This window comes from Panthera leo, chromosome A3 (assembly GCF_018350215.1).
Source record: "Panthera leo isolate Ple1 chromosome A3, P.leo_Ple1_pat1.1, whole genome shotgun sequence".
Taxonomy (NCBI): domain Eukaryota; kingdom Metazoa; phylum Chordata; class Mammalia; order Carnivora; family Felidae; genus Panthera; species Panthera leo.
Genome location: NC_056681.1, coordinates 38,385,001 through 38,400,857, shown reverse-complemented (window position 1 = coordinate 38,400,857; position 15,857 = coordinate 38,385,001). Strand labels below are relative to the sequence as shown.

General features: G+C 37.4%; 1 protein-coding gene across 1 annotated transcript in view; it reads right to left on the bottom strand.

Moving 5' to 3' along the window:
• SPTLC3 (serine palmitoyltransferase long chain base subunit 3) overlaps positions 1-15,857 on the bottom strand; it is a 134,467-nt gene that overhangs the window by 95,117 nt on the left and 23,493 nt on the right. The window contains exon 2 of the mRNA XM_042931622.1: positions 9,440-9,625. Coding sequence (XP_042787556.1) covers positions 9,440-9,625 — 186 coding nt within the window. The remainder of the gene's footprint in view (positions 1-9,439; positions 9,626-15,857) is intronic.

The window sequence follows — 15,857 nt, the reverse complement described above, 5'->3', positions numbered from 1 at the left end:
TTGAGTACCAGTGAGGTTTCTTCAGGAGCAGTCAACACCTTCCTAAGGTCAATGTCCTCTAATCTCAGGTAAGCCTCCCACAGCATTTTCGCTCTACCAGAAAATGAAACTGGACTAGATATTGCAAAAACAGGAGCATTGCAAGATATCTTTATCCATCTGTAGATTCAACTTGTCACTTGGCCTACTCACTACCTTTATTTTTCCTCCTGACACAAATGGCTAGATGTGAGAGTGAAATTTGGGCCATAAGAACACAATTGTTTTGGGGGTGTGGAGTATAGGAGGGTTGAGCAAAATCCAAAAATGCAGGCACAAAAATGTCTTTTGTTTCTACTGCAATATGGCAATCTTTCTTTTTCCACCTTTAAGCTAGTAGGATACTTTATAATTTTCCAAGTGTTATACATATTTCTATCCAACTTTTATAGACGAATCAATGGAAAGTCAGAAAATATGCAAGGAGTCATGAGTTTAATTCCCCAAAACATTTTCGGTAATAATTGAGCATGTACCTCAACAAAACAAACAATGAAATAACTAAGAAGGAAGCCAAATGATGCCAGGAAAAGTAGTAAGAAAGTGATGGAATATAGTTTAGCCCAAGTAGTTTTGTATATGCAGTATAGAGAAACAGAACCTAAAAATTAACAAATAAATGATAACTTGGAAAATGGGTATGTGGGAGAAAGAAACATTATTAAATTCTTCACCTGGTAGGCGGAAGACTCTAGTTAGTGAATAACTATCTAAATTCTAAATATATGTGTTAAAAATTCAAAGAGAACCATTAAAAACTGGTAGGGAGAAATACTATATACAACTCCCTAACAGTGATGAGAAGAAAAAAATGTACAACAAAGAAAATTCAGTCAAATGTATCAAAGGTATGAAAGGAAAAGTATTTAAAATAAAAAAACCCCAGAAAATGTAAATGTTAAATATAGAGATGGCAGGAATAAGTTTAAACACATGAGTAATTAAAGTATTAGGTTTAACCACAAGGAGTTGCCAATGTCTTTTTCACCTACAAAAACAGCAATTTCCTATGGTTCAAGAAAGTAATTGCTCATAGCTTATATTATTATTTTTTTAAACACAGAAGTTTTCACATGTGTTTTAAAATAAAACTATATGCTGCTTATAAAAGACCTACATTTTCTGAAAACGATGAAGACTGAAATAATGAGATGGCTACTGAAGAAAAGGCAGATGTATAAATACTAATATTGGACAGAGCAGAGTACAAGGAAAAGCAAATCTAGGGAACAAATACACCAAGAACTGTGAGAGCCAGGATTATATATCTGACAGTTACACTGAAATACATAAGAAAAAGAAAAACTGACAAATCCATACGCACAGTGGAAAACATTAATACTCATTTCTCAGAAATTATAAGCTTGAGTATACAAAAAAAGAATAAGTCTAGAGGATTCAAATAACATAATCAGCCCATTTGTTCTAATAGACTTGAAAGACAGTATACAGTTTTTCATGGCGCATATGTAAAGTTACTAGAAATTCCAATACAACTAACTGAGAAGCTGTGGAGCTAAGGAGAGATATTCATTAAGGTGGTAGCAGTTGAAATTAAAATATTAAAATATCAACAGCTTTCCCATATGCCATCGATAACTAATTAGAATATGGGATTCAGAAGGGCTCCTGGGTGGCTTCAGTCAGTTAAGCATCTGACTCTTGATATCAGCTCATGTCACGATCTCGCCATAATCTTGCAGGATCAAGCCCTAGGTCAGGCTCCACACTAAGTGTGGAAACTGCTTGAGATTCTCTCTCTCTCTCTCTCTCTCTCTTTATCCCTTCCCTGCTCATGCTCTCTCCCAAAATAAATAAATCAACATTTAAAAAATATGGGATAGAGAAAAAAGATAGTATTCAAATAATACCACCATTGAAAACTTGTACCCAAATAATGATCATAAGAGGAAATCTAAGACCTTAGAACAAAGAACATTATAAAATTTTATTAAAGAACATAATAAATATCTAAATAAATAGAGAGTCGTATCATGTTTATTAATGGGAAGACTACTATTCAGGTGTCAAATTTTCCAAAGTTCACCTATACCTATAGATTTAATATTACCAATCAAAATGGCAACAGTTATTTTTTTTTTAATTCGATGCCTGAAAAGCTAATTCTAAAGTATACACAGAGAAAAAATCTGTAAGAATTACCTAAAAACTTACAAATTTACATGAAAAAATAGACAAATGGATCAATAATTCAAATCAGTGGGTAAAAAAATGCAATTAATTATATTGAGACAATTTAAAAATCTTTAAAAAGAATGTTCTACCTCACACAATACATAGAAATCAATTCCAAGTGAATTTATGGGTTAATGAATAAAAACCACAAATCATAAAAGTACTAAATGACATTGTAGGAAAATTTGTTTTAACTTTAAGAGTAAAAAAATGTCTTCCTAAACATGATTAACTCTCCCTTCCCAAAGAACAAAACTAGCAACAAAGAAAAGGAAATGTTTGATACATAGGACTTAAAACAATAAAATGGCTGCATATAACATAGAAAACATTAGAAGCCAAGAAACAGAATTAGAAAAATACCTAAAATCATTTAATAGGCAAATTATTGATATAAGGATATATAGAAAGAGAGATCAGTGAGAAAAAACAATTTAATGAAATTAAGAGCAAGGGATATGAATAGGCAATTCTAGAGGAATACGTCTAAAGCACTAATAATCATGTGAAAACAAGCTTAGTCTCACTGTTAATCAGGAAAATGCAAATCAAGACAAGAACAAAAAATGTTAACCTATGAGAATGGCAAAAGAAAAAATATGTTGATAACATCAACGTGTCAAGCTCTGGTGAAGAGACAAGCACTCCTAGGTACTGCTGACTGGAGTCTAGCTAGGCAAGCTTGTTGAAAGGCAATTTGCCAATCTCTCAGAAGTTAAAGTGTACATTCCTTGAACCCAGAAAGCCACCTCTAGGAATTATCCTTGAATAAATACATATGCTATTCATCGAAGAATTGTTTGAAATAATAAAATAATAAAAAAGGAATATAATCATATATCCACATTATGCAATACCATCATGCAAGTATTAAAAGGAATGAGGTAACCTTGTACTGGCATGTAAAGATCTCCAGATAAGAGTTAGGTGAGAAAAAGTAAGTCACACAACAATGTGTATGATATGATCCCATTTATCCCATTTACGAAAGGACAGAGTAAGTGCAAATGAACCTTTGTGTGTAATTACATGCATGAAAAAGACAGGAAGAATGCAAAAAGAGATTGCTTTTGCTCATTATTTCCATAGTAAAAAGGCAAGGAAAAAAAGACACAAGTTTGAGAGGAGACTCTTCATTAGGGCTTGTCATAATTCACCCATGTGACACATTGGCTTAGTATTAATTGGTATAGATAGCAAAGCTCTACCTTATCAAAATCAATTAACTCTGCCTGCCTACTATTTGTAGATTCCTTCTTGCAAAGGGAAGCAGAGAGGCCTATATTGTAAAAGAACTAAACAAATGATTTAACTAACATTTAAATGATATTACGTTGTGTGTGTAATGTGTGTGTGTGTGTGTGTGTGTGTGTGTGTGTGTGTGTACACATAAGTATATATATACGTATTTGTTTGGATAAATGTTGATCTGAGTATTCACTGTATGGGGGCTGTGATCTGATTTTACTGATGGTCTTATTTCACAAAATATTTCTAGAACTATCATTTTGGAGCTGTTACAACCTATGGTACATGCTTCCCTGCTAGGAGAAATTGTGGAAAATATTCATCCCTTGCAGGGCGCATTTGCTTTTTAGAAGCAGTCAGAAGGTATTTGAAACCAAGCCTATTTGGGGATATTGGGGGTTTCACTGGCCAGCAATTTCTGCTGCATTTAAAGCTATTGATTTCTTAGCAATATTTAAATCAAGGAAGTGAGGGAGTGACCATTTGTATGCCCAGGAAAGTCTGAGAAGCATTGTTCTAAAACACTGGTTTCTAACTTTGGCTATACCTGGGAATCATGTGGGAAGCTTTTATGAACCCCACTAAGGGTGCACCACAGGTCAATTCAATCAGAATATTTGCAGGCAAAGCCCAGGTATTAGAGGCTTTTAAAACTTCTCAGGTGATTCCAATGTGCATCCTAGGCCAAGAACCACTGGTCTAATATTACCATCTCACAAGCTGCTGGTTAATATGTTATGTTCCCAGGGAAACCCCAATGAAAGCTCTCTGAGTTTGGACTCACCCAGGTCCAAACAGGAAGACCAGAGCTTGGGCCATCTGTGTGTGTGCTTTGGACAAAACTCATACTCAGTGACCTTAATGGAACCCATCGTTCAAATTATTCAGAAGGAAGTCTCTCTGGGGGAATCCTGCTATCCTATCAGGACGCAAAAGGGAAATTTTTAATTTATGCGAACATTTGGAGATTCGTCTTAAAATTCTTTACAGTTACAACTTGCTGAACACTCTGTTTCATGTGGGAGTAAAAATCTCTGGGGATGGGCCAGAAATGTCTGGGATTTACTTGTAGGGACACTGGGGACTCTCTGGATCCAGTGTGAACATGAAATTGCACTGAAATGTTTTACAACAGGCTAGTGCCATATGGAGTGGGTCTTGCTGAACCAGTTATCGAAACATAAGGATTGATAAATGGGGCTGTGCTTGAGGTTTTTCAAGTCTCTGATGTTGCTTGACATTCATTTGGGTTTATTTGCTGACATCCTCTTCTAGATTTTGCAAAGTTAAGTTGTTGCATCATTGAGAAAGTGATTTATCCAGAGGTCTTTAATAAATTATAATTCACTGCTGAAGTGGTCTTTGGTTTAAAAAAGTCAATGTGTCCCCAAAATTAAGAGTTAAAAGGAGAACTTATGCAAGAATATTTAAACCTTGTACCTGTCTGTATGGTCCTTTTCCTTGCCACTGTATTCTGATCGTTAGTGGAGTCTGTCAGAAGTGCAGGTGCCTTGGGCCTATGATCTTTTTTACTGCTCTTCTGGAGGAAGATTTTTATTTTTGTATTCTTTTCACTTATTTTGTATTAAGTGAATCAGTAATGAAGTGATCTAGATAAGTGAATTATCAGAGCCTCATGTTTTGGAGTGTTAGAGCTAGAAATCAAAAAGAAGAAGAACACAAAAAGATTCTAATTTGGGACATCACTTTAGTTGAAAGGATGGTTTGGTCTGAGAGGAGTCATCCCAGTGAGAGAGAAGATAGGAAAATTGAATTAATGAATTCTTGTATTTGATTAAAAAAAGAAAGAAATGAGGGGATGAACATGTCAATTAGCTTGACTGTGGCAATCATTTTGTTATGTATATTTTAATCAAAATATCATGTTGTACACCTTAAATTTTTACAACTTTTATTAAAGATAAAACAAATAAAAAGAATGCACATAGAGGGGCACCTGGGTGGCTCAGTCCCCTTAAGTGTCTGACTCTCGATTTTAGCTCAGGTCATGATCTCACAATTCATGGTGATCGAGCCCCACATCGGGCTCTGTGCTCACAGTGTGGAGCCTGCTTGGGACTCTCTCTCTCCCTCTCTCTCTCTCTCTGCCCCTCTCTGCTCTCTCTCTCAAAATAAATAAACATTTAAAAAAAAGAACTCACATGGAGTAAAAGAGTGTAATCAGTAATCAGACAGCTGCTTATGATCTTTCTGGAAAACATAATTACTATTCTCTACCACCACCTCACGGATACACTTTTCCTTAGTGTCATTTTGTTCTTGGTTGGTTGTTCTTATGGGACAACTTATTCTGCACTCTCACTGGCCAGAATGGAATATATTGCTCATGTCTGCTAGAAGAACCAGGAGTCACTGGAAAACAGCCTGTTTCCAGCAAGAGACTTTAAGATGTGCCTCAGGTAGCTTATTAACATAAAGCAAGAGTACTGTCAGAAGTACAGGGCTGGGGGAAATATTAAAAGGATAAAGGTCAGCCTGAAGTTAGGGTTTCTAGTGACCAAGTCCCATCAAAAAGAATATAGCTACTGCAGCCATTGTTACTCTGGAAGGCTATAAATGTCTAAACACATAATAAAACACATAATAAAACAACACATAATAAAAAGTGTGCCATGTGAAAGGTATATCCACCAAGATGAGTCAATTGGCTGATGCTCTCTACCTCACAGAGGTCAAACAGGTGGGAAATCATTTATTTTGTAAAGAAATGCAAGGCACTGATTTATGTGATGCACTGTCTCCCTCCTGGGAGGAGGTTGGAGCAGTTCTTGCAACCATAGTGACTGGTGCTGCAATACAGGCTGCTTGTGCTCAGTGTATCCCATTGTTCAGGACCAGGCACCCCTTCCCCCAATGCCAGAAGTGTTGGAGGCTGGCAGCTTGCTGAAGGAAGCTGCCTGGCTCAGGATCACATCCGTCTATGGTGGTTAGCTCCCATCTATCTTCCTTGGAGACTCCACACCCTTCCCTCAGTGAGGAAGCACCCTCTCATCTCCAGGGCTCCCTGTGGGATCCACTGAGGCCTTGTCTGGGACTGCATCACAATTCACCTGCCTTATCTTGCTCCTGTATCTTGCTCCCTTGCAGGTGTACAGGTGTTACTTCCAAGATCACTCCATAAAAACCATTCTGCCCTCAACTCTCCATCTCAGAGTCTGCTTCCCCAAGAACCAGTTTGCATATATATAAAAATATGTTCTGCTTGAAATGTAAGAAATTCTTTAGAAAAACCAAACTGACTAGCCCTGATGGGTTGATAGAGCAAAAATATTGGCACAGGTCAGAAAATAGATGGCAGAGCTGAAGCCTAAGCCTGCCAAGGGATGCCACACCTGAGAAATTTACATTTGACTCACTCTCTGTCCTAGTAAATATTCTGAAATGTGCTAATTTATTGTGCACCAGTTACCTACACCTAGGGAGCAGGCAGATTGGTGATAAGAGCTTCTAGAACAGACAGCTGGTGTCAGGGAGGGGCTGTGGGGATCCTTGGGAGAATGGCCAAGTGGAATCTGCTTTCTCATTTCAGTCTCCCATTTCATCATCAGCTCCTACTAGATTTTACTGTTTCTATATTCTTTGCCACTTAAGAACCTGTACATCCTCAAAACCGTATCTGTGGACATCTTTTTGCCAACATAAAACCTTTCCATTGTGATGGGTGTGCCACTACTATTCTCGTTTCTGACCAAAGTAGAAATTTGAGATTACCCTAGTTTCTTCCCTTTATCTTATTTTCTATACTTGCAGCCGCCAAGACTTGTTGATTCTACTTCCTAAATATCTCTATAATTCCCTTTTCTTCATTCCATCTACCTCTTCCCCAGTTTAAGCATAAATATCTCTTTCCTAAAATATTATAAGGTTTTTGAAATTGTCACTTTGCTTCTAGTCTTGAATTGGAATTTTATCTCTTACATCTACTAAATTCTCTAAAGTTCTTCATTCTCTTCTCTTCCTTCCTCTTTTTTCTCCATAGACCTTCCTTGGGAGATTTCATCTACTTCTATGGCTTTGATGTTGATATGCTCAAGATATTCTAAAGATCCCACAGTATCCACAATATCCATATGAGACTTTTCTCTGAGGGTCTAGACTTTTATATCTATCTGCCAGTTCTCAACCTCTCAAAAAAAAATTGGCCCCTTTCCCCTCCAATTGGATCTTTCTTCTCTATTCCCCATTTCAATGAATTCCACAGCCTTCTTTCTGCCCAGCTGTCTAAGGCATAAACCTTTCTTTGATTTGTCCATTTCCCTAATTCCCCAGGTCAAGCCAATCATCCCTGACTCCATCTTCTTTAACATCTCTTGGTCTTATCTCTTACTACCACTCCTATTATAACTACTACCCTGGTCTTACCCCAAAGTCTCATCTAGCTTTTTTGTTTGTTTTTTTGTTTGTTTGTTTGTTTTTAAGCTGGATTTCTGCATCAGCCTCTTAACTGGTTTTTTTGGTCTGTGCTGTCCTCCTGCAATCCCTTCTTCTTAGGCCAGTGAGCATGGTCTTTCTAATCTGCAAATCTGCATTCCTCTGCCTGAATTCTTTCAATGCCTACCCATTGTTCTTATAATAAATATCTTTGGCTTATAGAAACCCATTATAGTGTGGTCTCTACTTGCCTCTCAAACAATCTTTCTCCCCACATACTCCCACTGTCACTTACAATAGTCCAGTCATTGGAATTCCTCAGTTTCTTGAATGTACAATGCTTTCTCTTACCTCTTTCACACCATGGTTTCTTTCCCTATGTTCTTTACTTGGCTGTGTTTAAGTCTCCATCATGTGGAATGATCTATGCCCATAATCATCATAGTATTTCAAAGCAATTTTTAGAAAAAAGGAATTCAGGGCATCATAAATCACTTGAATCGATTTAGAAAACATGTTAGGAAGATTCAGGCTGCAGATAACTGAATATTTTCCATGTTGTCCTGATAGCTCTGTAGACTTTTGTGGGCTAACTATCAAAAGTATCTAGGTTGGGTTCTAAATTGGGGTGTTTTTGCACTTCACGATGCATTTGGCAATGTTTGCATGCATGTTGGATTGTCAAAGTGTGTGGTTGGAGCACTGGGTGTTGTATGGAAACCATTTTGACAATAAATTTCATATTAAAAAAAAAGTGTGTGGTAGAATGCTAATTCACTGATATGAATAGAGGCCAGGGATGCTTTTAAAAATCCTACGATGCAAAGGCAGCCTCTCCCACCAAAGAATTATCCAATCCAAAATGTCAAATGGTATTAAAGTTGACAAACTTTGACTATAATGAAATTATAGTTTCATATTTCACTCAGGCACACTTTTCTATTCTAGAACAAAACATAAATAATACTCATCTTGCAACAAGAAGACCAGCATACAGTCCTATCCAAATGCCTTTGCTCTTATATTTTGATTTTTTCATTTCTTTAAAATGGTATTTTAGGAGCACCTGTGTGGCTCAGTCGGTTAAGCATCTGACTTCAGCTCAGGTCATGATCTCCCAGTCTGTGAGTTCAAGCCCTGTGTGGGGCTCTGTGCTGACAGCTCAGAACCTGGACCCTGCTTCGGATTCTGTGTCTCCCTCTCTCTCTGCCCCTCCCCCACTCACACTCTGCTTCTCTCTCCTTCAAAAATAAATAAACTTAAAAAAATTGTCTTATAATACCTATCTCATGGGATTGTTATAAAAATTAAATGCAATAATGTCTGAGAAAACCCTTAGTTCAGTATCTGGTGAATAGTAGTTAGTTGCTCAATAAAATACTTAAAAAAAAAAAAAATCCAACACATAGGGTATGGGGTTTATGGGGTGGAGATGAATAGAATTTACCCAAATGGTTTCTGAGAGCATCACTCTTTTTAAGATCTATACACGTATCACCACTTCTGAGAACATTTAATAGAAGAATATGCATTGACAAAGATCCAAGCACGTACACATACATACTTTTTGTTCTTCTCGTTCTACAGCTGCATTGCACTTTTCTATTCCGCAGTTCCTCAGAAAGTCTCTGAAATAGCCAAATAGGGTTCCAAGTCCATATCCCAAGTAAGTGAAAACCATAACATGAAGAGGTGCTTCCTCAAAGGATTCAACAATTGGCTTATCGTAAAAATGTGGTTTCCCATTTTGCTAAAACACAAAAGAAAATAGAAGGTTAGTTCTCTTCTATTGCAATAAAATATAATACTTAAAATTTTGGACTTTCAAACTTTTAAATTTCAAAGGACATGTTTAAGATCATAAAAAGTGCTTAGAGAAAAGTGGAATTGATCATTAAAGAGGGTAACCAGAAAGTTACATTTTATTTTACAACCCCCTAATAAAATAATTGATTCAGGGAAAAATTCTCAACAGATGCTAAATCCATTAGGTGAAAAGTTAATGAGGAATATGGTTTTTGCAAGATGCCAAAGTATCACCCCATAGGTTACCCCCTAATCACAAATCTGAGGTTACTACCTTGACCAGGTGATCAAATTACATCACCAATGTTGGAACAAGAGCATCTGTGCTCTTATCATAATGTAATACTCAATACTCTAATGATACATTTAACCTGAGTTTAGTCAAATGTTTATATCTAATATTAATTTCACAAGAAATATCAGGATCAGGATAAGGGAATGTGGTAAATGACTTCATGAGGAAACAATAAGATAATCCACAATGTGCACAGCAAAGGAAATTATCAACAAAATGAAAAGGCAACCGATGGAATGGGAGAAAAAAATTTGCAAACCATATATATGATAAGGGGTTATATCCAAAATAGATAAGGAACTCATACAACTAAAAAATTCTTATAAACCATGTTTAAAAATGGGGTGCCAAAGGAGGGGTGCCCAGGTGGCTCAGTCGGTTAAGCATCCAACTCTTGATTTCAGCTCAGGTCATGATCTCGCGGTTCATGAGATCGAGGTCTGTGTGGGGCCCCGTGTGCTGACAGCATGGAGACTGCTTAGGATTCTCTTTCTCCCTCTCTCTCTGCCATTCCCCCACTCATGCTGCTCTCTGTCTTTCCAAATAAATAAACTTAAAAGAAATGAGCAAAGGACCTGAATAGACATTTTCCCAAAGAAGATATACAAATGGCCAACAAGTATATGAAAAGTGCTTAACATCACTAATCAGGGGGACGCAAATGAAGACTACAGTGAGACACCTCACACCTATTAGGGTCTGGGTACTCTCAAAAAGATAAAAGATAACAATCGTTTGTGAGGATGTGGAGAAAAGGCAACACTTGTACACTGTTGGTGGGAATGTAAATTGGTACAACCAATATGAAAACATGCAACCCATATGGAGGTTCCTCAAAAAAATTTTAAAAATAGAACTATCACATGATCCAGCAATCCCACTTCTGGGTATATATCCATAGGAAATGAAATCAGTGTCTTGAAGAGGTATCTGCACCTCCAAGTCCATTCCATCATTATTCATGAGAACCAAGACACAGAAACAATCTAAGTGTCTGTAGATAGATGAATGGATAAAGAATATAGAGTACTGTGGAATACTATTTAGCCACAGAAAGGAGGAAACCCTGCCATTTGCAACAATATAGATAAACCTGGATGACATCATGCTAAATGAAATAAGCCAGACATAGAAAGACAAATACCGCACAATCTCATTTATATGTGGAATCTAAAAGAACTGAACTCACAGAGGCAGAGAGTAGAATGGTGGTTGCAAGGGGCAGGAAGTAGGGGAAAGGGTGAGATGTTGGCCAAAGTACACAAATCTTCAGTTACGAGGTGGATAAGTTCTGGGATCTAATGTGCAGCGTGGTTACCACAGTTAATACTGTATAGTATATTTGAAATTTGATCAGTGTATCTAAAGTGTTTCACCACACACAAAAAATGGTAACTAGGTGAGGTGATGGATATATTAATTAGCTTGACTGTGGTAATAATTTCACAGTGTCTACATGTATCAAATAACATTGTATATACAGTTTTTATTTGTCAATTATACCTCAAAAAGCTGGAGAAAAGAAGAAAAAAGGGGAAAAAAAGGGTCTGTGGTGGAGGGGACTTTAAGAGACACAACCCAATGCTGTGTGTGTTCTTTCATTGGATCCTATTTTCTTGTTGTTGTAAAAGCCTGGTTAAAAATACATAATTTGAACAACTGTGTAAGTCCAAATGTGGCCTGGGTATGTATCTTATTAAGGAGTTATTGTTAATTTTGTTAGGAGTGACAGTAGTGTTATAGTTATGTGGGGAAATGTTTTAAACTTTATAGTGTATGCTGAAGTATTAGGGGAATGAAATGTTATGACACCTGTAATTTCTTTCCAAATTAAATACATATGAAGCAATTTGGGGAAAATGTTAATAACTATTGAGTTAGGTAGAGGTTATATGAATGTTTGTTATTTTTTAACTTGTGTGTGTGTTTGAAATTTTTTATAACAGAAAGTTATAGGAAGTATTTCTTTATATTAGGTGTCAACATTCCAGTGGAAAGTCACTTTTAGTACCAAACCATTCTCATTCCTGCTTAGTTGATTTGCATATAGTAGCATAATCAATATTGGCTCATTGGATTAGTGAGTAAATTATTCCTAAGGATAATGTTTAATTAAATTTTAGTCTTTAATAAATATTTATACATTCATTCATTCTTTCATTCAACAAATATAATGCAATGCACAGATTCTGCATTTCTCAATGAGGACTGATTTAACTACTTGGAATATATAACTTTTAGTGACTTACAGGAAATTGTCTAATGCCTACTAATATTTAATGCATTAATTTAATTTACACATATATATTTAAATGATGCATTATATGACATCATGTTAATTGGAAACATTCTTTTTGCTACTCTCATAATCTCTGTTGTTACTACCAGCACTGTTTGATTCCATCAACACAGTTTTCTAGAACATGTCACCTTCCTTTCCTCTATGTTGCTTGAGCTGCAATGTTATAGGATCTCTATGTGACTTAGTCACTGGAAGTTTTATCCCAAGCCACAAAATATATGACAATCAAAAAAATCTACCTGTAGGGGCCCCTGGGTAGCTCAGTTGGTTGAGCATTCGACTCTTGATTTCGGCTCAGGTTGTGGGGCTGGGCCCCATGTCAGGCTCTGTGCTGAGCATGGAACCTGCTTGAGATTCTCTCTCTCTCTCTGTCTGCTCCTCTCCCCCACTCGTGTGTGCTCTCTCTCTCTCTCTCTCCCTCTCTCTCTCTCTCTCAAATAGTAATAATAATAATAATCATAATAATAAATGTATCTGTAGATGAATATTTATCTCCACATAACTTGTTTTTAAAGCAATTTAAAAAATCTTTTTATAATGACATTGAACACTTAAATTGTTACATCAAAACTCCATGAGATATTATTCCTTGCCTCCTTATTTATCCATTATATCAGGTTACTTTTCTAGATACCCAAAACTAACATGGATGGATGTTGCTCTTGTCTCACATGTCTTCCCTAAACATTACCTGGTGGTCTCAAATAATGACAGTGAGATAGCATTGCTTAATATGAGGTCTTGAATGAGAGGTTATAATCAATGTCCTATATTTGGGATTATAGAGTATTCAGTGGGTGCCAACTGTGAGCTGACTATATGCTATGTTCTGGGGATACAAAGATGAACAAAACAGACCAGGTCCCTGGCTCCTGATTTCTTGACCTCCTTCTCACTATGTCCTCACAGCAGTCCTGTAGGTCTGGTGGATAGCTGATCTTACTACTGTAGTGCCAGTCTTTGGCTCCTTTCCCTGGCTCTATTCTGTGTTTGACCTTTGGACTGCATCTGTCTCCTGCGTTTCAAATGACCTCCTGACTCAGTTAGGAACCATCTCCTCGTTCCTTCCACATCTTTGGGACACACAATTAGCTTCCTTTCTTCCTGGATTTGTCAGAGTCCAGAAAAAGGGACTGAGATCCTCATGAGGAGGAGTTGATAAACTTTTGTGACTTGTTGGTACAAGGTCGAGGAAGAGGAAAATGAAAAGTATCTGCAAGGAGCATTATGGTATTGTTGATAAGAAGACAGAGGGAATTAGAAAGGGGTGCTGCTTATGGGGGAAGACAATGCTGAGTTGGAGGTGGTTATGGTTCTCAGAAGTGGGACTGTTTGACAGGCAGTTAGAGATGCAGGGAAAGAGAGAGGCCCTGGCTGAGACAGAGTCAACTACTATGAGGTACAATTTAAGCCATGATTGAAGGTGAATGTGATAAAGGACTAATTATAAAGAGAGAAGAACAGTAGGTCTGAGACAAAATTGGGGACCATAGGGAAAGAAGGGTGAGTAAAAGGGGCCAAATACAGGTGACTTCCAGAAAACTGATTTAGTCTGCTCACAAATTAACCACTTTGGTTGATTTCAAAGATGGCTAAATTATGTAACCCCATGTAAAGAGATAAACTTCCAGGCCATCCTGTGAAGATCAGCAGAAGATTCTCCCTTTTTACTTTCCTGGCCCTATATCCATTTATGAGCTCCACATGTGGCCAAATCAAGCAACACATTTTCCCTGAAATCCATGGGAACTTTCTGCTTACATTGGCTCTGATGCAAACCTGCAGTGCACACAACGGTCTACCTAGATGCAAATAACACTCTCAGTTGGGTGCACAGCCTGAGCTTGTGTAACTATTATTTTGCCCCTGTGACTTGTTCTGGAAGAAAGTTATAACATAAAGAAGAAATTTTCAACAATGCCCATCAGCTCCAACCAATATCAACTTTATTTTCTCTCATATAACTTGATTTATTTATTTTAATTTAATTTAATGTAATTTTATTTGGCAGGGAGAAAATGAGATATCTTGATGGAGAACAAAGTTACATGGAAATATATAGGTCTAAACAGATGGAAAGCAACTCATTTACTATATCCCTTTATTTAAAATTGAAGTCCATCATAGCTCTTGGGAAAGATTTCTCAATCTGGGGTTGGATAGTTATTCTGAAATATGAGATTTTGTCTTTTCAAAGTAAATGAAGCATTAAAATATTGCTTAATAAATTTGCTGGCCAAATACTGACACAGCATGGTAATCTGTAATGTGCTTTACTTCTCTGTTCTAACTTTTCCTTCATAGCCTTGAAAAGAAATAGATCCTGAGCCACCTGGCCCAGAGCACCTGCTCATTTGGGACATTGTGACACCCTGAGGTTTGTTCACCCTGAATTCCTGTCACATCTGGAAATAAACAGGGTGTTGGGGCATGCTGGGAGGATCCACTTTTACAGATGACTAGTCTTCCATTCAAAGTAGCAGGTCTTTTGTTGGCTGCCTATTGTAGACAGTTCTAGGTTAACATCAGAGGGAATATGAACTCAATAAATACAGTCACTTTCTCCCAGAATTGTTAATGTTATGGTGTATGTGGGAGGTGAGGTGAGGACGGGAAGGAGAGTGAACAAAAACGACCACAACATAAAACAAAAAGTAAATGTCATAAAGATGCCACAAATGGAGGGACCATATCATACAGGGGGAATCAGGGATGGCTTCCTGAAAGAGGTGGAATTTGAGCCCAGTCTTGAAGAGCTTAATGGTGGACAGCCCTTGGACAGCCATGAGACTGCCAGGGTTCAAATCCTGGTACTTTCATTTGCTGACTGGATGACCTTGTTCAAGTTCCTTAATTTCTCTTGTCCTCAAATTCCCCAAGTGTACAATGGAGCTAATGAAGTTGTTTTGAAAATTAAATGAGATAATATATGCAAAGTACCTGCCGCAGAGTAAGTACTCATGAAATGTTAACGATTTTCATGAAATCTGAATAGAGAAGAGAGATGAAACTGTTAGACTAAAACATTTAGGAAAAAAGGGAAAGAATATGCATAGAGCCCTGGCCAGTACTTCTACACAGGGAGAACTGGGCGGAGGAGAATCTTCCAGGAGACAGCAAATGTGGGAGGTTCAAGGGGAGGAGAAGAGGGGAGTTGGGACACTGGAGCTGAGGAAGACCATTGCAAATGTGGTGTGCTGGTGAAGGGGTGGGACAGACAGGAAGTGGTGGCATTGGGTACTAATAGTAAGGGGAGCTACTTCTTTGGGAATAAAGAAACAGAATATTTAGGAATTTAAGAAATTACCCAATAGATTAAGGATAACTGGAGATAAAGGGAAGAGATAGTATAATTCTCAGAACAGGGCCCCTGAGGGGGATGGGCAGAAGAGCACATGTGACTATCTTGACCAGAATGACACTGAGGGTCTCAGTAGCATCCCTTATGCAACCTCCTCAGAATTTTGGAAAGAAAGAAAAAAAAAACACGCTGCAGGCTTTTGTTTTGCTCTAGGTCCTTAGAGTGGGATAAAAAGGGATGAGCAAATCTGGAATCAAGTTAATTCTGTAGATTAAGCA